This window comes from Hoplias malabaricus, chromosome Y, assembly GCF_029633855.1.
Source record: "Hoplias malabaricus isolate fHopMal1 chromosome Y, fHopMal1.hap1, whole genome shotgun sequence".
NCBI classification, from domain to species: domain Eukaryota; kingdom Metazoa; phylum Chordata; class Actinopteri; order Characiformes; family Erythrinidae; genus Hoplias; species Hoplias malabaricus.
The window spans coordinates 27,441,607-27,465,423 of NC_089820.1; the positions used below are offsets into that span (position 1 = coordinate 27,441,607).

At 46.4% G+C, this 23,817-nt stretch overlaps 1 protein-coding gene across 1 annotated transcript in view; it reads right to left on the reverse strand.

Moving 5' to 3' along the window:
- Window positions 1–3,766: 3,766 nt before the first annotated feature.
- The window catches only part of LOC136678587 (GAS2-like protein 2A), a 28,967-nt gene continuing 8,916 nt past the window's right edge, over window positions 3,767–23,817 (reverse strand). Inside the window, exons 4-6 of the mRNA XM_066656626.1 lie at window positions 22,822–22,918; window positions 22,113–22,404; window positions 3,767–13,949 (exon numbers count right to left, since the gene is read on the reverse strand). Coding sequence (XP_066512723.1) covers window positions 11,915–13,949; window positions 22,113–22,404; window positions 22,822–22,918 — 2,424 coding nt within the window. The 3' untranslated portion in view covers window positions 3,767–11,914. The remainder of the gene's footprint in view (window positions 13,950–22,112; window positions 22,405–22,821; window positions 22,919–23,817) is intronic.

The window sequence follows — 23,817 nt, forward strand, 5'->3', positions numbered from 1 at the left end:
AACCCACGCAGACACAGAGAGAACACACCACACTCCTCACAGACAGTCACCCGGAGGAAACCCACGCAGACACAGGGAGAACACACCACACTCCTCACAGACAGTCACCCGGAGGAAACCCACGCAGACACAGAGAGAACACACCACACTCCTCACAGACAGTCACCCGGAGGAAACCCACGCAGACACAGGGAGAACACACCACACTCCTCACAGACAGTCACCCGGAGGAAACCCACGCAGACACAGAGAGAACACACCACACTCTGTCCTTCACACTGTGTGTAAATCTCACCATGAATGACCAATAGAAAGCCTCCAAAATTTCTCTCAAAATTTAATTGGACGGCGACTATATATTCTTTAATTTCAGTCTCCTTCTGAGATCAGCTGTGATGTAAACTGTACTATTTGTTTGGTATTAAAGTTAATTATATCATTGAATTTCACAACTTCAAAGCATGTAAATTCATAAATAGTTGTTTGGTCGTTTCATAAACATCTGATCTATTAATAGTCCGTATAGCTTTCTTTCAGCATGAACATTAGTGTGAGTTTGTTGTGTTCGGGTTGTGTATGGAACAATGAAAGAACAGCGCAGTGTATAAAGTTAATTCTGATTATTTTATTTTATTTAATATTTCAGTTATTATTTATGTTGTGATCACTTATTCAGCCCAGACATTATTTTCATATCCTCTTTCTATTTCAACATCTTTGATCATAATTTAACTCCATTTCAGAATAAACCTTCTTTTATTTAAATCCAGTAACTTGTTAATATCACACCATGTCTTTATTATTTCCACTTTCATTTCCACTGCATTCAGAAACGGTTCCAAACTAAACACGACACGCCTCACAGAGCCGACCACGTTTCAGTATTTATTTCCTGACCTTAACCCGTACTGTCCCAAGGTCAGCGTCCGCTCTTCACCTGGACGAATGGAAACATACTAACTCAGGTGATCAGCCACGCGATTAAAACCACTGCCAGGTGAAGTAACAGAGATGGTGTGGTTGCAGCGCTCCCTGTGGAAGGGAGGGAAATGGGACAGAGTGGTCACTCATACACACCCCCGCACTGCCATGTCTGTTCTGACCATAGCAGCATTAACTCTCTCAGTTTGTGCTGCAGTCCCTCTCCTGTGGGATCATCCGCGGTGTTATTCACTGATCCTCTCAGGGTTTACTCTGATCTGTGTGTGGACGGTTCACACACATCCTGACAGTGGAGGTGAATGTGTATTAGTGAATGACTGTATTTTTGGGTGTTGATGTATTTGTGTTTTGTATGTATAAATTAATATTCAATCTGTGTGTGTATTGTGTATATAAATATGTATGTATTACTGTATGTGAATATATGTGTGTATTACTCTGTATGGGATTAATGTGTGTATAACAGCAGGTAGTGTCTCTGTCACAGCTCCAGGGTCCTGTACGTCGTGGGTTCGAGTCCCGCTCCGGGTGACTGTCTGTGAGGAGTGTGGTGTGTTCTCCCTGTGTGTGCATGGGTTTCCTCCGGGTGACTGTCTGTGAGGAGTGTGGTGTGTTCTCCCTGTGTCTGCGTGGGTTTCCTCCGGGTGACTGTCTGTGAGGAGTGTGGTGTGTTCTCCCTGTGTCTGCGTGGGTTTCCTCCGGGTGACTGTCTGTGAGGAGTGTGGTGTGTTCTCCCTGTGTCTGCGTGGGTTTCCTCCGGGTGACTGTCTGTGAGGAGTGTGGTGTGTTCTCCCTGTGTCTGCGTGGGTTTCCTCCGGGTGACTGTCTGTGAGGAGTGTGGTGTGTTCTCCCTGTGTCTGCGTGGGTTTCCTCTGGGTGACTGTCTGTGAGGAGTGTGGTGTGTTCACCTCCAGGGTGTGTTCCTGCCTTGCGCCCAGTGGTTTCGGGTAGACTCCGGATCGCTGTGTCTAATGTTCTATTTATGTCATCATTATTGTTGTGTTACTTTTGACTGTATGTATTTTATACGTGTGTGTGTTCACTTTGGAAAAACTCAACTAACTGTAACGGCCTGGAGAATGTCAGAGTGAGAGCTGCATGCTGTAGTTCACTGGTGAATAATTCACCCACTTCAGCTTTAGAGCAGGCTAATGTTTCCCATAGCCCTGTGTGGCGCAGGGAGACGAGGGATAAACAGTCTGATTATAAGGTGCTCATTAAAAACCTAAAAACAAACACAGAAACTAAAATAACAAATCCTTAATCACAGATGATAACTGTCCCACTGACAGATACACGCTGAAACAGGGCCATAATTAAAACCTCGTAAATACCTGCTCTGTTTTGCGTATAACAGCACAAAAAGCTCTAATACTGGGCCTGTGATTTACACATTGTTTACACAGCACTCATTCCAGCTTTAAGTGAACACAGTACTAGTTCTAACACCTGTGACCTGCCTTGGTCCAAACCCCACGAGCCCCACAGCAGTGTTCTCCCCCTGTGTAAACAGCCCTGTTCAGAACGCCCGCTTTCAGCACCTGTTCCTTTAAATGATAATGAGCCGCTCGCTGTTCACCCCGACCCCGAGCGCACAGCAGTGAGGAGCGAGGAGCAGAAGCTCTGGTTTTTAGCTGTTTTCACTCTGTTCTCTTTCTTCTCCGTTTTTACTCAGTGCTCTTATTTCTCCGCGCTCGTTGTGTCTGTTTTGCTGAGTTTAACCTCGTCTTTGTGCTCTCACGTAAACACGGGTCCAGCGCTGTGATTGGACAGACTCAGACGAGGGGGCGGGGCCATTCTAAAGTCTCTGCACTTGACGTCAGAAGCGGAGCAGAATCAGAACGACTCGTTTTATCCCGTGTTTCTGACTCAGGCAGATAACAGAAAACTGACTGGGGTCTTGTTTCACAGTGTGTGGGTTGGTGGGCTCCAGTTTCACACTTTAATGTGAACATGATCTGAATAAAGACAGAGCGGATTTATGTGAAGTTAACTACTTTATATCACAAAATAGAACATTAATCCATGACATGATGAAGCTGGGCTCATAAATAAAAACAATAACTGTAGTGGACAGTAAGGGGGCGCTGCAGAGTCTCAGGTTCCTGAGTGGGAGCCTCTCTTCGAGTCACTGCCTTTTAGGAGTGTGGTGTGTTCTCTCTGTGTCTGTGAGGGTTTCCTCTGGGTGCTTTGCCTTCTTTCCACAGTCTAAGCACACACACTGATATATGGAGTAAGTGTGTCACACTGTCCCCAGGTGTGTGTGTGTGTGAGAGAGAGAGAGGGAGAGAGAGAGAGATAGAGAGAGTGTGTGTGTGTGAATGACAGGGTGAGTGTGTGAATAGCTGAGTGTGTAAATTACAGAGTGACTGGGTGAATGTGTGAATAACCGAGTGTGTAAATGACAGGGTGAGTGTTTGAGTGACTGGGTTAGTGTGTGAATAGCTGAGTGTGTAAATTACAGAGTGAGTGTGTGAATAGCCGAGTGTGTAAATGACAGGGTGAGTGAGTGAGTGACTGGGTGAGTGTGTGAATAACTGAGTGTGTAAATGACAGGGTGAGTGTGTGAGTGACTGGGTGAGTGTTTGAGTGTGTAGATGACAGGGTGTGTGAGTGACTGGGTGAGTGTGTGAATAACCTAGTGTGTAAATGACAGGGTGAGTGTGTGAGTGACTGGGTGAGTGTTTGAGTGTGTAGATGACAGGGTGAGTGAGTGAGTGTGTAAATGACAGGGTGAGTGAGTGAGTGTGTAAATGACAGGGTGAGTGAGTGAGTGATGTTGTGAGTAAAGAGTCAGAGTCAGAGAGGAGCCATGTGCCTCTGAAAAACAGATTTATTACAAGAACAAAATGAACAGCATCTGTTTCATATTCTTTTCATTTCAAAGAACAGTGGAGTCCTGGCTTTTGCTTTTTGCAAATATTGCTTTTTTATACAATACTCTATTCCACACTTTCATTCTGATTCTGTATGTTTTATCAACAACTCGGAAAGAAAGAAAAGCGCGGAAGGAAAGACAGATGCAGCGAGGAGAGAGGGAGTGTTCACAGACGTTCAGACACACACTGCTGGACTTGGCTCGGGGAGGGGACGTCTGTGAGCAGAGACTGGTGTGTGACGGTGTGAGCGGACGCAGAGGGAACACATCACTGGGAGAAACCACACACAAACTGTAAAGTTTAAAGAAAGCCATGCAGCTTGTGTCCTACATTCAAACTGATTTCATCCGTCAGAAAATTCAAAGGACAAAAGAACTCTGTCAGAAACAATAAAGCTGAGGTGCCACTGCAGAGACGAAACGTTACAGAGACGGCCGATCTGTGGATGAAGACGTCTGAGAAACCATTGGCAGTGAATGGAGAAGGACAGCTTCAGCAACGTAATAAAAGTCCACTCCTGGTTCCTCTGAGTGTGAGTCCAGATTCAGAACCAGGCACAGAAACAGTAGCCCACAGAACATCAACTGAGGACAAGTCCACTCACTTCTCAGAATCTAAAATGGGACATGTTGGTACCACCCGGTCAGTACAACCCACTATTGGCACTTTTTGACTACTTGGTCCCGACTCTACTGGACTCTACTCTCTGATTGGTTCCTGGGCAGTTTTTCACTCCCACAGGTCCCCCTAGAAATGTATCAGTGTCGTCTCTAACCCTGTCTCTAAGGGGAACAGTGGGCTTTGGAAACCACAACAACGGCGGCGGTAACGTTAAGCGGTGTTTACTCATGGTGTATCGGCGTGTTGCTGTTGTTTGGGACTGAACACACCTCCGTCATCATCATCGTGAGTCGGATAAAAACAAACGTGTTCTCTGCTGCAGCTGGAGATTTTACAGATGGAGAGTTGGTGCTGGTCGTCTGCGTTGCGTGGCGTAGAGTGACGACTCTCTCTGGACAATCAGCGCTCTGCAAGGTTTACACGCCACGGTTTAGTCCCTACTCGACTCGCTCTGAACCACGAGAGAACAGCCACTAAACAAGAACCCGCTTCCAGAACCAGAACCTGATTCACCTGGTGGAGGAGATGTGTAGAGTCCAGTAGAGCAGGGACCATGCAGTAGAAAAGCACCGTATGAGCCCATGTGGACCCGGTACAGACAGAATCCTAGCCCTTGTTTAACCAGCGTGGGGCCCTCTAAGGTGTGCGCGTGAGCTTAAAGGTGCAGTTTGCTGGTTAAAACCAACCGGTTGCCCCTCCCTCACCCCTCCCTCCTAATGTTGTCTTTTGGAAGATGCCCTGATCCATGTGTGAACTTGTGAACAAAATCACCACAGCAGGTGATGATACACATCATGAAAACACGGACTGGTTTACTGTATTCATATTTCAGCTAATGGAGCCCTCTAAATCTTACATACTGCACCTTTAAAGTCACCAAGCTCAATACCAAGAGGGGTTTAAAGCTACCGTGCCCTGAGCGAAGCCCAGCGAACACATGGAGCCACATTAAAAGGTCAGATTAGGACAGTAATAGCTTAATGACTCCTAAACGCAGTCCCTTCGGCAAAGACTAGACACAGCCAACCAACATCAACGTCTTCTCATGTGGTGCACCCTTTCAGAGCCCTGGAAAAACCTTCACAGTCTTTAAAGCCCCAATTAAAGCTTTAATTGATCAGAAATCAAAGCATTTCTCATCCACACAAGACATACTGTACAATAAAGCTTCCAATACCAACAGTAACAATAAAACTAGCTCTAAGCACTAGCATCATCTCTTTCATGTCGTACACATACATTACCCACAGTCACAGACCAGGAAGACTCACTCCTGTATAAATAAAAGCATTTAAACCAACACACACACCTCAGAGTAGGGTTTAAACACCTCCCTCATTCAAACACTCATCCAGACATTCGCATCAGTGGCCTGGGTCCTCCGCTCTCCACCCTGGACTACAATATTACACCGTTATCAGTTCGGTTCTCCACACCTCTACAGCATACACTCATCAGCCAGAAGAGTACAGTCACCTGACTGAATCTACACTCCACTGACAACACACATCACTGTAGTCACCAGCACAACACACACTCACACACCACCACCACGTCAGTGTCACTGCAGGGGTCCTGAGCGCTGAGGAACAGGGGGAAGTGGGGGTTAATAAAGTATGCAGAGCAACAGATGGACCACAGTCTGTAACTGAGGAGCTACAGTGACCTGTGGGATCAGTGGAGTGTAGAAACAAAAGGTTATTTGAATATTAAAGTTGCTGAGTGTACGGTCCATTGTTTCACGAGGTGCCGTTCACTGTATCAGCCACAGGGTGGCGCCACAGAACCACAGGAGAGTCCGGATCACTGTGTCTATATGTGGCTTTAAAAATCAAGTCAAACATATTACAGTTTAGAATAATATTAAAGAGTATTTCAATTTAAAGTCCACGTAATTACTTCAGTCTTTAAAATAAGGTTCCTCACGGGGTGCAGTAATTAGCGCAAGGTTCTAAAGTCATGGGGTTTATAAAACTGAGTGTATTCTTTTAAAATTGTGAGGGTAATTCCACCACAACTTTAAAATATCTATGGAATCCATATATGAACACATTAATAAAGGTGTCACCCTGCTCCAGTGAATATGAGCAGGGTTCAGACAGTCTCCCTGATCAGGATGAAGGTTACAGATTATTGTTCTGTGTGTTGTTCACGCTGTGGCTGATAGGGACCAGAAATCAGAATATAGCCCTTTCATTTAGTCTCCAGAATGACTGTGTTTTTATGAGAAATATCGTAAAACAGTGTTTAAACCACAGATGAAAATGTTTCATGGCTGTATTAAAAGTTCTAAACGCATGGTGGAATTTCTCTTTAATTTGACTGAACATATATTTTACAAATCCAAAATTTACATTATTCTAATTTATAATTGTATTATTTTAGTCGTATATACAAAATAACTCCACGGAAGTGTACTAAACAACCTGCACACTCACTAGAACCCAGTGTGTTCAAACCTGGCACCCTTTAGCGACCTTTATTTTGAAGAATGTGTGATCCACGCCCTCGAGAACATTTCCTTGTTGAGCTACTCGCCAAATTAAGAGCCCTTCATCACCCTCTCAGCTAAATAAATCAAATAAAGTGTAAAGGGGTTCAAGTCAGTCAGGGGCTGCAGGTTCAGGAAAGCAAGTGTAGTTGATGTGACTTTAGTGATAATCATACTTTAAATATTGTGTTTTAGCTTTCACTATTGCACAAATTAAAGGGACACTCTGGCCAAAAAATGAAGTAGTCTCTGCAAAGCTTATCTCTCTGAAAAAGAGTTACTGGAAAAGGTCCATTACATAAATGGTGATTTCCTGGCCTGCCTCCATAATTTTAGCTACGTAGTGCAGTTTCTGCAGTGTGGCAACAACAGAGGCTCTATTCTCCTTATTATGGCTCAGAGGGGCATCACAATTATTTTGAAGCTATAATTTTAATGTAATAAAAGGACCTAGTGTTTCTTTAACTTTTTATTCTTATTGTAGCAGTAATTAATAACAGTTATTTAAATTCTTTATGATATTATCTTAGTTTAACTACCTCATTATCTCTTAAACACCAAAAATGACTCAGCAGATCATGAGAAAACCACAAGCTAAAAATCTAATTTTCTCTGTCAAAAATAATCTCTGGTGTCTGAATAAGTCAGAATCGCTTTTAATTTTTCATCACTGAAGTAAGAGTCAGACTAATGCTAGCACGGTTGTATTTTTAGCTAATATACGTGGCTAGGCAATGATTGCTTGATACCACAGCAACTTTGATTTTTGAGATTTCAACCTTGAGATTTTGGGCCAAATGTGTCTGCTATCTCGGTAGCACATTAAGCTAAAAGCTAAAGTTAGCATGATGGACCTTGGTTTAGCTAATCCCTGGTGTTTGAATAAAGATAGTATCAATTTTCTGTACAGTTTTTCTCAAACCCTGGCTGTATTTATTTGTCTTTTTTTTATGTCACTAGGTTAGCATTCAGGCTAGCATTCAACACAGGGAGTCCCCATGTCTGTGGTGTGTAATTTGTGCAGAAAACGGTACTGTAATGAGATGAACATAAACTTAACTCTGATATAAAATTGTGGATTGTGTGAAACCAATGAGGATAATGTTGTAATATTGCAGCAGTAAACTACATAACACAGAGAATAACATATTTAACTCTATATTAAGGCCAGAATGTCCCTTTAAGGTGGTCTCTGGGTGGGATACTACTAGTTATAATGTGAATAAACACACACTAAGTTGAGCACTCACACTTTAAGGCAAAAACGAGTTGTTCCAAGGCAGCAGTTGTGCATAGAGCTAAGGCAGAATTACCCAAAACCAACAGCATGGATTTTTATACAATAATCTTAAGACCCCATTAATATTATATACACACTACACCAACCCCATGTTTCAACATTGAACATATACACATATATTACACATAGACTTCAACTCTCTTCACCCCTCCCCCAAACATAAATACATTACATTTACCTACATATTTTATATATTTCTTTTTTTTTTTCATTGTTGTGATGTGATGCAAGCGAAAGACCCCAGGACAGGGATGAACCCATGGCAGTGCTGAACTGTTTAACACGATTACGGTTACACTGTTATTCAGCACAACAGCATGTACACTGAGGCTAACATACGGAGGAGAGGTTTAGATACACAGTGGAGGATAATCTGGAATGGTCATCTGGAGAAACAGGTGGAAAAATATCCTCTAAAATAGCCTCTATTCCAAGCTGACATTCCTCACCACTGTCTGGAGATGCCCTAGTTACACTAAAGATCTGTCTAGGGCTGCACGATATATCATTTGCTAAGTGTTATTGCGATACTGGTTTTCACAAATAATTTTACAATTATGATTACAGTGTAAAAACCTTTACTTAAAAACTGTAGTTAAAACCTACACTCCTCACAGACAGTGACACGGAGAAAACCCACGCAGACACAGGGAGAACACACCACACTCTTCACAGACAGTCACCCGGAGGAAACCCATGCAGACACAGAGAGAACACATCACACTCCTCACAGACAGTCACCCGGAAGAAACCCACGCAAACACAGAGAGAACACACCACACTCCTCACAGACAGTTTGTTTTTATATTTGAACATTCCAATTTGGGTTCCACATTGCATTTGGGTTTTACCTTTATGTAGTTGCTCAAACCCAACTGCAAATTTCAGTACGTTTGAGAATATTGTTTTAGGAGCTCAAAATCTTTTTGACCCTATTCTGACTCCATAATTCTGCAGTGGATGCCCACTCTTTATGTGGATTTCCTCATAACGCCAATGACTACAGTCGCAATGTGCAAAAATATAATTGGAACACAGTACTGTGTCCATATCGTGCAGCCCTAGTTCACTCCAGCATGGTTGCCAAATAAAATCAACAAAAATCCCCCTCCTATTTAGCCTCATGACAGCTAACAAAGCAAAGACATTGAAATGAGATGTGACACGAATAAAAACAAAAACTCTGGGGACATTTCTAAAGTGTCTGGGACATTCAAACTAAACGTGAATGAACAATCGTCCTGGTCCTGAAGAGGAAAAGGCCGACAACAACGTCCTGTACTAGGTCCAGCTTTCAGCCTGTCAACCTCAACAATAAAAGATAACCACAACTTCATAAAACAAGAGCAGATTCCTTAAAACTGGATCCACACACAATCAATTAGAACCTGAAATGTAAATTATTTAAACAAAAAAAAGCTAAGGTAGAATCAAATGGAAAGTCAAGGGATTTCGTGCTTAAATAACGTCTCTCTGACAGCAGGGGAATTTCTGACCAGTGGACAGTGACAAAATGAAAAATCTGTTGCTTTGTAAGTGATGGTCAAAACAGATTGAACCTCAGGAAGAGATACAGACACAGACATATGGATACAAACCAGACCCTTATACTCAGAAAACACACTTTAAATTGGAGTTAATGGGGACTTCTAGAGGTGAGGGAAAATACATGACGTCTTATTACCCTCCCAAAGCACCGATGAGGGGTCCAAATGACCAGCATCTTTTGTCAATGGTTTAAATTTTGGTACCAGTTTTGGATGCACTCAAGCATCAGAGATGGGACCAGAATGGGTTAAGCCTGCAGCCAGTATCCCACATGGGACCCGCTGAGGTGTTCTGGCTGGGTAATTGCAATCTAGTCAGTATATCTTATATTTCTCACATATTTTTACGTATTTTATTCTACTGGAATGAGCGAGATTATCTGCCAGTGAAGTTCAGCATTTTCTTTCTGATTATAATCATTAAGGAATTTCATATCTGGCTACAAACATGTGAATACTCATAATATTCTTACAACAGTCCCATAACAAGAAATATTACAGGTACTGACTATATTTACTGTGTTTTCACTGAATAAGACGTCATTTTTCCCAGTGCACACTCTTTGTCTTGCAGAGAAATCCCAGGACTTTTGAATGTGCAATGGAGTGAAGAGTCATGTTCTCATTTCCTCCTCTTCATTTCACCTACACTGTGCGGACGGCACACAATCAACACTTGCACACTGAGAGCGAGGGAAGCAAATCCTGTGATTGACTTGCCGCAAATATGATCCTGCAGCAACGAAACATCAGAAAAGTGACATGCTAAGCTGGTGTCCGGACATCCTGACATCCTCAGAACGGTATCCTTTGGTAAAGAGACATTTGGTAACACCTTATATGTGAAGGCCTGCTTCATAGGCACTTCATAACACATGCGTTAGCATCAAAGACCATTTAGGAAGCTATGCTTGCTGTATTTATTAGGGTTCAGGCACTCGGTGCGTAGAACCCTACTGCTTTTGTAAGGATTTTTTCTCCTGTAAAAGTTGTTGTGTGGATGAGACCGTGGGTTGTACAGACACCACACATGGAGGTTAGATGTAGTTTGTGAGCATCTTGGTGGGCAACAAAAAATGACACTGATTGGCCTGATGGTGGTGCTAACGAAGAAACAAACATTTCGAGGTCTGTATCTCTTAATTTTTTTCCCTGATTGCTATAAAATAAAAGCCTCAAATACCTATAAGCTCCACCCACTTAGAATTTTGAGCTAATTTGCATAATATGCAAAATCAAACACACATTTGAGCGCAAACTAGTCTCTGAATGTTTTTACACATTATGCGTGTAAATGTAAGATAAGATGGTTCATGCCACAATAACATCCTCCAAAAACACATCCTCCAAAATGGTACCTTTACAGGAGAAAGAAGATGGAGAATGGAACAAGGTTTATTTGCAAGACATTTTTGGTTACTGAATGGTCCCCAATTCCACTCAGTTAACTTTTAGCTAAACTTCCTCGCACGCAATGCCACCAACACCCGGAGGGTGAGGACAAGCTCAAGCTTCCTCTGAGACACGCAATGCCAACTACTGACTCATTATATGATGACTCCTGGTCGCGGATGGCTAAGGCATCCCTCAGGGATTGAACCAACATAGATGCCATAGCATTAGATGTTTGGAAATATCCAAGCGAATCATTTAGCATGTGTTATGAAATGTCTGTGCAGGCAGCCTTCAACTCAGGTGTTTCCCATTTCTATTCCATTTATAAAGTCCAAATCCAGGACTTGAAGTATTTTGTCATTTTGAGAAAACAGGAACAACTCAGAAATCAAAACAAGAAAATTGTGTCATGCGTATCTGTGATTCTGAAGGTTTTCCAGTGTGCTAAATATATAATCCACAGCCACTGTCTAGGACAAGAAGGGATCTTTCTGGTAGTTCTGGTGTCCCTTTTACTTTGTGATCACACTGTGCCTTTATTTGCACAGGAATGACCGAAGACAAGATAGTGACCAGTGCTCAGCATCTTTACACACTGGTGATGTAATTATATCAACAGGGTGGTGCCCAGTTTAAAACCGATTACCCTTTGCTCATCACCTGTGGCAATACATTCAGGACCCCATATCAACAGGTTAACATCTTCTGCATTAATCCACACTGCCGTTCACACGCTGTGTTACATCCAAGGCTCCCCGTCCAAGCTGGACTCTGGGGAGAAGGCGTTTTCTCTAGATCCCATGGTGGCTGATCTTTGTTGAGGATGGATGAGATCGGCAAAGGCTTGGTTCAGAGCTTTGCGAGACGGTTGGCGTCCGTGAGATCTCGGCGATTGAGGAGGCGTCTGAAGAGGCGACAGATTTGCAGGGGATTGTTGTTGTCGGTGGTGTAGGTCTCTGTAACTGACTGGCGTGGGAATCCTTGACGGACTGTTTTCTGGCCGGTTATCTGTTCGAGGCCGTATCCTTGGCCTTAGCTTGATTTTGTAGATGGAAGGCACCCTCTCTGCCTTCTTCTGCCCCTTCTTGGGACGCAGGACAACTGTGTTTTCGCCATCTCCGTTGGCCACAGAAGGAGGTGGAGTGGTACAGGAGCCATCCGAAAGATTCTCGCTCAAACTAAAACACATAGAAGAGCTCTCACTGGAGGAGTCGTTGTAGGAGCAGTCTTCTGGAGGCGGGGGTAAAGGAGAAGGATATGTCTCTGGAAGTGAAAGGTCTTCATTAGGGTTGGCATTGGCATCCTCGTGGTCGTAGGGCAGATTCGGATGGTGATCACCAAGAGGAATGTCACCTTCTATCCCAGCCCAGTCTTGCTGTGCATCCATGGGCACCTCAGACAGAGGGATCCCCAAGTGACCTCCATTTATATGCCGGGGAGTGTAGGGAAGACTCGAGTCAGATTCCCGGACTTGCTCGCACTCCTCCATTGAGCTGGAGATGGCAGGAAGCTTTCGGAGACCCCCACCAAGACCAGCCCATCGTAGCCCACCACCGTTGGGAAGCCCAGCTCTGGTTTGGCTGTGCAGCAGCGTAGGGGGATCCTCCAAGGCGCAATTCCGGGTCCGCTTTGATTCCCGTAAATCAGGAAGGGTTCCCACTTTCCCTCCCACATTTAAAGAGGAGGATGAGGAGTTGGAAGAGGAGTATGCTGAATCTGTAACATTGGGATCACCCAGCATCCCAAAGCCATGCTGAGAGGAGACTGGAGGCTGCAAAGGTCCCAATTCCTTTGAGGAAGGTGCTCTGGTTTGGCTGGACTGTGCCTGCTCCTGCTGCTTAGTGTTGGCCAGGAACTCGGCCTCGAAGCTGCGGTACAGCTCCATCTCATGCTGAGCAGCATCCTGGCTGGATAGCATCTGGAATCCGAACCCCATCTCATCCTCCTGGGGTTGCTGGGCTTGCTGGTGACCCATTCCTCTTTGGGGCCTCCCGACTGATCGGGGGCTGTGGGAAACCCGAGGGGATCTAGGAGGATGATGAGGAGTTTTGTTTGAGGAGTGTGGAGAACGTCGCCCTTGTTGAGAAACAGGAGGCAAGAGCTTGCGGTTTCCCAAAGAGGGAGAACGAGGGGCTGGAGGTCTTGGGGTTACCATGCCCTTCTTCACAGGGCTGTTGGTTCCTTTGATGGGTGAACTGGAGGCTGAAGAAGACGTCTGACGCCTGGTAAGGCCTCCGCTGAGTCTAGGGGAACCTGGAGGCACTTGCTTGGGCCTCAGATCATCTTTGGGCAGGGAATCTCTGTGCCGAGGGGAGCCAGGGCTTGCTTCACTCACTCGACCACGGAGAGGAGCTTTACCCTGGCTTAGGGAGCGAGGACCTTGGATTCTTTTCATCCCGTCCAAGCCCAGAGATCTTCCCCTCTCTGGACGAGCAGCTCGATGCCCCTCCGCAGGGCCTTGTGGTGGACTTGGTTTGAGAAAAGAAGAAGGGGGTCCGGGGCGTTCCCTTGAGGCGCTGCGAGCTCGAGTCTGAGGTGGCCTAAGTGCAGGGATCTGGGGCCCACAATCCGCACGCTCAATAACATGCTTGCCCTCTTTCCGGTTGACCATGAGGATCACCTCCTCACCGTTAGAACGACGACCTCCCAGAGAGAAACGTCCTCCTCCTGCTCCTCCTCCTCCTCCTCCTCCTCCGCCACCTTTAGATGAAGCAGTGGACGAGTCGCTGTCTCCAGAGAGCCGGCGAGTCAAGGGCAACAGAGAGTCCTTGTTCCTGAGAAGCAGAGTGAGAAAAGCGAGACAGAGAGAGATCAGTAATTAACCAGATGACCAAGCAATGACAGATTTGTTAATGTTTTGTCTTTTTATTAACAACCAAGTGTTTTCAAACTGTTGTGAACTGTGTTTTGAACGTGTGCACATAAAATGCATTATTATGAGAACCATGTTAGCAATATGTGACAAGCCAAATTCAAAGTTCATTCATGAACTGTCCCCCTCTATTTATAATTATTATTAATATATACATTAAACCTGTTCTCTCTAAATAACTGTTAGTCTGAGGGTCTAGAGGATTCTCTCGAAAAAAAACTCTCCTAGGAACACAATCATCTTCAAAAACCTTGAACAATGCAGCCGTGTTCTCCGTCTTCTGAGCGTTAAGGTGAGGACCTGCATCGCTTCAATAATTCTAAGGGAACTGACAGTTAGGGAACTTTATGACGTCACTTAAGGGACATTCAGTACGTAAGGGGTATTTAAGGGGTTATGCCGATTTCCTTTAAGAAAGCCCTTAGGTACCAGTTAAGGTGTTTTTCTGTATTACACTTAACTTTAAGAGATATTTAATTGTGTTATTGATGGTTATGGATGGTGTTGTTGCTAGGTTACATGTATTATGCGGAGTAATGCCAGAAGAGCATCAGTCAGAGTGCCATTATTGTGCAATAACAATCCTTCTGAAAGGTCTCTCAGTCAATCACACTGCAGGGGCGGAACTAACTGTGACACACACTCTCAGCCAATCACACTGCAGGGGCGGAACTAACTGTGCCATAATGGACGGCGTCTCACTCTCTCTCTCTCGCTGGAGCATATACATTTATTTTATTGTAGGACGTGTGTGAGGTGCAGAGAAACAAGCCTCTTGCTGATTGTCTGGATCGGCCCTAAACACTGATGAACTCTGTGGGCAGTTGATGTTTTTGTTGTCATTATTTTCCAATATTATATCCAATATATAGCCAACATTAACTCTGTTAGTTCAAAGACGTAAAACGGCAGACAGTTTGCGTTGTGGCTGTAAAAAGCAGCAGGCCGTAGTTTGAGGACCCTGACCTAGAGACTGCAGCCGAGAGGAGCACACTCCTGATAAATAACCCTCGTTTCTGAAGTAGCTGCACAGCCCTGCGTCCGAATCCTGATCCTGACAGGCGCTGACACTGTGTGCATTAACCTTTCACCTGTGACTCTCTGCCAATAGGATTGAGGGCAAAGTTTATGCAGAGCATGCTGGGATTGATTAGTGTGGATGCTGAACACAACTGCCAGTCATTCCCTGAATCGGCGGGAAAATACGCTCGGATTAACAGAGTGATCACAGAGAGAGAGAGAGAGAGACAGAGAGAGAGAGAGAGAGAGAGAGAAAGGGAGAGAAAGGGGATTACTGAGCCTGTGGAATTAATGATTACACAAACACACACACACACACACATTTGTTTTCATACAATGTAGGGACATTTCATAAACTTTCATTTTGTTGTGGGATCCGTGTCTTGCTCAAGGGCCCCTCAGCTGTGGATGGAGGAGGAGGACAGTGCTGTTCCTTCACTCCCACTGCCCCCAGTTTTCCTGGGAATCAAACCAATGACCTTTCAGTCCTCAGCCCTCAGCTCTAATCTTTAGACCACAGCTGTCCACAATATGAATCAAAAAAGACATCGAAACGAACCAAACACAGGGACGTCGAACCCTAAGCGTGAACACATCAGATCTACATTGTGGGGACCAGCCGTGGCCCTCAGTGCAGAAACTGAGCATGCACAGAGGTTTTATTCCTCACAGCACACACACACACACACACACACACACACACAGGGTTATTTCGGACATTAATGAGAACATGATTTAATCTACGTTTCTGCCAGAATTAAATGTTATTTTAATGAAAAGTGAACTCTTCACGTCAGACGTCTGAGAATAATCTGGAGAAATACATATTTACAGCGATAAACAAACATTACATAAATATTATATAAACACACAGAATGTTACAGGGCCTTATTTCAGCTCAGAACTTTCTCTTCATCTCAGTCATCATTATTCTGTCACTCACACACACTTATGGACAGTTTCACACACTCACCCAGTCACTCACACACTCACCCAGTCACTCACTCACATTTATGGACAGTTTCACACACTCACCCAGTCACTCACACAGTCACTCACACACTGACACAGTCATTCACACACTCACCCAGTCACTCACTCACTCACCCAGTCACTCACTCACTCACCCAGTCACTCTCACAGTCAATCACACACTGACACAGTCACTCACACACTCACCCAGTCACTCACACACTCACACAGTCACTCACACACTGACACAGTCATTCACACACTCACCCAGTCACTCACTCACTCACCCAGTCACTCACACACTCACCCTGTCACTCACTCACCCAGTCACTCACACACTGACACAGTCACTCACACACTCACCCAGTCACTCACACACTCACCCAGTCACTCACTCACATTTATGGACAGTTTCACACACTCCTTAGTCACTCACACACTGACACAGTCACTCACACACTCACCCAGTCACTCAATCACTCACCCAGTCACTCTCACAGTCACTCACACACTCACCCAGTCACTCACACAGTCACTCACACACTGACACAGTCATTCACACACTCACCCAGTCACTCACTCACTCACCCAGTCACTCACTCACTCACCCAGTCACTCTCACAGTCAATCACACACTGACACAGTCACTCACACACTCACCCAGTCACTCACACACTCACCCAGTCACTCACCCACTCACCCAGTCACTCACACACTCACCCAGTCACTTACTCACTCACCCAGTCACTCACACACTCACCCAGTCACTTACTCACTCACCCAGTCACTCACACACTCACCCAGTCACTCACACACTCACACAGTCACTCACACACTGACACAGTCATTCACACACTCACCCAGTCACTCACTCACTCACCCAGTCACTCACACACTCACCCTGTCACTCACTCACCCAGTCACTCACACACTGACACAGTCACTCACACACTCACCCAGTCACTCACACACTCACCCAGTCACTCACCCACTCACCCAGTCACTCACACACTCACCCAGTCACTTACTCACTCACCCAGTCACTCACACACTCACCCAGTCACACACACACTGACACAGTCACTCACACACTCACCCAGTCACTCACACACTCACACCTGCTGACAGCTACACTCACACACTGACACAGTCACTCACACACTCACCCAGTCACTCACACAGTCACTCACACAATCACCCAGTCACTCACACACTCACCCAGTCACTCACACACTCACCCAGTCACTCACAAACTAACCCAGTCACTCACACACTCACCCAGTCACACACACACTGACAGTCACTCACACACTCACCCAGTCCCTCACACACTCACCCAGTCACTCACACACTCACCCAGTCACTCACACACTCACCCAGTCACTCACACACTGACACAGTCACTCACACACTCACCTAGTCACTCACACACTCACCTAGTCACTCACACACTCACCCAGTCACTCACTCACTCACCCAGTCACTCTCACACAGTCACTCACACACTCACCCAGTCACTCACACAGTCATTCACACAGTCACTCACACACTGACACAGTCACTCACCCAATCACTCACACACTGACACAGTCACCCACACACTCACCCAGTCACTCACACAGTCACTCACACACTCACCCAGTCACTCACTCACCCAGTCAGTCACACACTCACCCAGTCACTCACACACTAACCCAGTCACTCACACACTAACCCAGTCACTCACACACTCACCCAGTCACACACACACTGACACAGTCACTCACACACTCACCCAGTCACTCACACACTCACCCAGTCCCTCACACACTCACCCAGTCACTCACACACTCACCCAGTCACTCACTCACTGACAGTCACTCACACACTCACCCAGTCACTCACACACTCACCCAGTCACTCACACACTCACCCAATCTCTTACACACTCACCCAGTCTCTCACACACTCACCCAGTCACTCACTCACTGACACAGTCACTCACACACTCACCTAGTCACTGACACACTCACCTAGTCACTCACACACTCACCCAGTCACTCACACACTCACCCAGTCACACACACACACTGACAGTCACTCACACAGTCACTCAATCACATACACACTCACACCTGCTGACAGCTACACACACTCACCTTTGGCCTGAGTGTGAACATCCCTGTTGGGAGTTTACTCTCCAGACGCACAGCTTGACGCGGGACCCAGATTAGCCTTTTGCTGATCTGTGTTTTCTCTGCGTCTGAGACTCTGAGATTAGTCTAATCTGCTGTAATCCCCACCTGACTCACCTGCAGAGGGTCCAGCAGTGACAGGGTTAACCCTCTGCTGCAGTGACACTGTCTGCTCCTGGGAAGACACTTCACTTGTGGTTGGAACATTGCTGTGAGGATCTGATGGCCTTCAGCCACATAATCATCAGTCAGGGTCAGGGGGTTAACACACACTCACAGACCACCACCACGTCAGTGTCACTGCAGCGCTGAGAATGATCCACCACCACATCACACCTGCTCTGTGGGGGTCCTGAGCGCTGAGGAACAGGGGGAGAGGGGGGTGATAAAGTATGCAGAGCCACAGGGGTTCATTTCATTCAGTGTGTTTTCCACCGGACTCTCGGAGGAAATGTCGATTTCGTGCCAAAACAAATCTGCTGGACGCTCATAATTACGTCAAACAATGGTGTGTTCCTGTTGAGAGAACAAACCGGGTCTAAGTGTGTGTAAGAAAACACACTCTCCACCTTATCTACACACACCAGGGTTAGGCCCTCTCTTTACTGTCGGGGCAGAGCTCAGATTAGAGAGTTTAATACGGTCGGGTGATGACAGAGCCTCGTATAAACTGCACACGATACAGACAAAGAAATGGTGTGTGTGTGTGTGTGTGTGTGTGTGTGTGTGTGTGTGTGTGTGTGTGTGTGTGTGTGTGTGTTCTTTTCTCCAGGCCTCAGGGTTCAGTTTGTTCACTCAGAGCACAATGTTGGAAAAGGAACAACACAAACAGGTTGATACTCATCCAAATTCAGGCAGTGCAGCAATTAGGGGCCGAACACACACACACACACACACACACACACACACACACGCTATACACACTCATACTATCCACACACACCCTATCCACAAACACGCTATCCATGCACATATTACCCGTACACACAAGCTATCCACCCACCCACCCACACACACACGCTATCTATACACACAAGCTATCCACACACACGCACGCCCCTCACTGCCCCCCCCCCCGTCTGAACACTGCCCCCACCCTTCTGCCCTCTACTCTCAGGCCGATGCCCCCCAGCCCCTCGGGGCGGTGTGTGACGGTCTGAAGAAGATGTCTGTTTGATGTTGTGTAGATGTTCTGCAGTGTGTTTGTGAGGTGTGTATGTGTTAATCCTGACTTCCACACTGCCCTCTCTGCAGTGACGCCTGTCTGCCACAAGCAGACGCACATGCAAAACGCAGAAGGTCAGTGTCACCTGAGATTAGTGAAATCTGCTCACTACAATCTGCTGCTTTCCTCTGTGTGTGTGTGTGTGTGTGATTGTAAGTGAGTGCTACCCTTAAGAAGTTCACTGTGTTATCGTGGTGTGTAAGTAACTATCGTGCTTTGTAAGGTCAGTGAGAGAATCAGACCTCCGCTATCCCACACCTCCCTTTGCTCACTGGCCACTTTATCAGAAACACCCCTTTCCAATGGAATCAAAATATTAGTAACACTTTTGTATCGTTTATTTGTTGTTATTATTTACATTTCTATTATTGCTGCTGTTGCTGTTTTCATTTTATTTTTGTTTATATTATTATTATTATTAATGTCCTGACAGAATGTCCGACCAAGTAAAGGACGCAGCGAGCACTGACTGTTCTCCACAGAAGTTCAGAGGAGCAGGAGAATCACTGGTTTTGATGGAGTCTGATCAACCTGCTGTTTTTCAGTGATTTATAGGAGTTCCCACTGAATTTGAGGGGAGTTCAAACTGTGAAGGTTTTCTACTAAAATGTAAACTGTATTTTAACTTCCTGACTCTTCCTGCTCCACACGAGTTTATTAAAGTTGTGTTTGTGAGATCCCTCCTCAAAGGGGAAGCATTGCAGTGAACAGATCAACTGCTGAGAGAAAAAGCCCTGGAAATTAATGTGGAGTCCTTTTGTGAGCTTTAGAGAGCGAGATTCTCCAAGGCTACTCCCAAGGATCCAGAGCCCCAGCCTGCTTCCGAGGACGTCTCTGTAGGGCCCCCTGCTTCTGAAAACATCTCTGTAGGGCCCCCTGCTTCTGAAAACATCTCTGTAGGGCCCCCTGCTTCCGAGGACGTCTCCGCAGGGCCCCCTGCTTCTGAGGATGTCTCTGTACGGCCCCCTGCTTCTGAGGACATCTCCGTAGGGCCCCCTGCTCCCGAGGACGTCTCCGTAGGGCCCCCTGCTTCTGAGGACACCTCCGCAGGGCCCCCTGCCTCCGAGGATGTCTCTGTAGGGCCCCCTGCTCCCGAGGACGTCTCCGCAGGGCCCCATGCTTCCGAAGACATCTTTGTAGGGCCCCCTACTCCTGAGGACGTCTCCGCAGGGCCCCCTGTTCCCGAGGACGTCTTTGTAGGGCCCCCTGCTCCCGAGGACGTCTCCCCAGGACCCCCTGCTCCCGAGGACGTATCTGCAGGACCCCCTGCTTCAGAGGACGTCTTGGTAGGGGCCTGCACCGGCAGCGTCCCACAGCAAAGGTGGTGACCCAGGCCACTTCAGATACAGCAAGGGCGGTGACACAGCACGCAGCACCCTGTCCTGTCCTCTATCCAGTCACATGCTCCTGTCCAGTCTTCCGTTTCTGGTCCTGTTCTGTCCCCAGTCTTGTCTCTGTTTCCTACCCCAGTTCTGTCTCAGTTCCCGTCCAGTGTTCAAGCCCAGTCTCCTGTCAAGTCTCGTGTTTCCACACAAATCCAGTCTAGTCCTCTCCACTCCCTGTTCCAGTCCAGTGTCTCGCCTCCTGTTTCCACTCCAGTTCAGTCTTCTGTCCCCGCTCAGGTTTTGTCACACATCTCTAGCCCTGACTTGTCCCGAGTCCCTTTCATCAGTCGCCTGTCCAGTCTGTTGTTCAGTCCCCTGTCTGGTCTCCAGTTTCGTCTCCCGTTGCTGCCCTTTGTCAGTCTCCTGTCCAGTCCCGAGTCCAGTCTTCTGTTTCCGGTCCTGTCATGTCGCCAGCTCCATTTCCTGTGTCTGTTCCTGTCTTGTCCTGAGTCCTGTCACCTGTTGGTTCACTGTTCTGTCAGTCTTGTCTTGTTCTGTTTTGTTTTCCAGGCTCCTCTCCTGCGCCAGCTCCTGGGGGGGTCTAGGTTTACGCGCCCCGGGAGTTGAGCCCCTTGAAGCCGATGCTCTTTTAGTCTGGACCGTTTGTAACTCGTCAGTCTTTGTACCTCTCTTGTCTGTTTCCACTTTCACTGGTCCGTTTGTCTCGTCTGTTCCTCTTTCCTCTCTCTCTCCAGTCCGTTTGTCTCGTCTGTTCCTCTTTCATATTACACACCATTCCATTGTCTCTCTAGCCTTTTTCTCTCGTCTGTTTCCCTCTCCCTCTGCCGGTCTGGTCTGTCTGTTCCTGTCTGTGTGTTTGTATCTCTCTTGTCTCAAGTCTGTTTGTGTCTTTACTCTGTATCCGTCTCTCTGTCTAGGTTTGGTCTGTTGAGCTCTCCCTGGATGGTCTCTCTGTCCAAGTCTCTGTGTCTCTTTCTTTCTCCAAGGATCCTGTCTAGTTTCCAAGTCTATCTCTGTTTGTTATCTTTTGTTAATAAAAGTCTATTGTGTCATACATTTGTGTCCGCCTCCATCAGTCCGCACGGTCCTGACATCATCATCATCATTATTATTATTATTATTATTATTATTATTATTATTATTATAGTTGTTATTGTTGTTTATGTTTTTATATTGTTTTATTTTAATTGTTGCTATTTTATCACTATATTGCTGTTGATAGTGATATTGTTGGTTTGTTATTGTTTTTTATTGCTGTTATTGTTGTCATTTGTGATATTGTTATTAATACTGTTGTTGATGTTGTTGTTGTTGTTGTTGTTGTTTACCTGAGCGTGTTGAGCCGAGGCTCTGACCGGTCCCGGGGGGGTCTGGGCAGCAGAGTGACCGTGGCGCTCCTCCCCGGCTCTGAGTCTGGGAGCGGTGCTCTGCCAGGCCGTGAGGAAGACGACGCTGTGGAGGATGATGAAGGCTCCAGTGAGCGCCGGTCCGGGTTCTTAAACGCCGTCATGGTCTCCCCTCTCCACTGGGGGCCGGGGCTCGTGGAGCGGGAGGAGTGGGCACTGGAGCTCTTACTGTGGGGGGCCGCACCTCCCACCTTCCCCGGCTGATACCTGTGAGCTGAGGACACACACACACACACACACACACATCAGCAAAACACAGACGCAGCGTTTCATGGGTCCACCCTTCACCCACAGGATCAGCCACAAGATTACAACCAGAAAATCACACTGATGAACTGGTCACAGTGGCACCTGCCGAGGGGGTGAGTGAGTGACTGTGTGAGTGACTGGGTGAGTGTGTGAAACTGTCCCACAGGTGTGAGTGTGACTGACTGGGTGAGTGTGTGAGTGACTAGGTGAGTGTGTGTGTGACTGGGTGAGTGTGTGAGTGACTGGGTGAGTGTGTGAGTGACTGGGTGAGTGTGTGTGTGACTGGGTGAGCGAGTGAGTAAGAGAGAGAGTGAAAGAGAGAGAGAGGGAGAGAGAGAGAGAGAGAGAGAGAGAGAGAGAGAAGGACAGGTAGTGAACTCACCAAAGGCGTTACAGCGACAGGGGTCATGTTTGTCCAGGTAATGCTCCAGAGTGTCCCAGCCTCCACCCACTCGCACCATCACATGGGTCCGCAACACCTGCCGAGAAATAAACACACCTTTACACAACTACACACAACTTTAAACATCTGCACACACTTTTACACACACTTACACACAACTTTACACACCTAAGAGACCCTCTAAAGCAGCTGCATGAGTCTTTTACTGTATACAAGTGGTGTAATCCCGTGTGAACAGAACATTTCAGTCATTTTTCTGGAATTTGCTCCCATTTCAGGAAAGATTCCTGAGCCTATTTCCTACTGTAAAACACGCAGTAAAAACAACTGGGGAATACTCCGTCATATCTCAGGGTCTCGCTGGTTTTCTGGAGGAAGGAGGAGCTAAAACTTTACCATTAAACTGTCTATAACCTCAGTTATAACAACTGTGTAGAGGTTAGTAACATTTTTACCATCTTCTCACATGTTATCGCTCTTCACGACTGGAACATTAGGTCATTGAGGGCTTGGTATTTTTAGTGTGAGGGCTGTTCTCAGAGCAGTGGACAGTCTAAAAACTCCAGTAGCACTGCTGTGTCTGATCCACACAGTATTTTCAAATACTTTATGAATTACTGATGTCCCGTGTTGGAATGACATTACCCCGCTCCCCAAAGAAAACTAATCCCTTCCAAATAGGGCTTAAAGATAGCTCAATGCCAAGTGTAGGTCACAGGGGTCTAAAGTCCCCTAGCTCTGGTGTGTGGAACAGTGGAACTGTGTTCTCTGGAGTGATGGAGTTCCTCTGGTGTGTGGAACAGTGGAACGGTGTTCTCTGGGGTGATGGGGTTCCTCTGGTGTGTGGAACAGTGGACCAGTGTTCTCTGGAGTGATGGGGTTCCTCTGGTGTGTGGAACAGTAGAACTGTGTTCTCTGGAGTGATGGGGTTCCTCTGGTGTGTGGAACAGTGGAACTGTGTTCTCTGGAGCGATG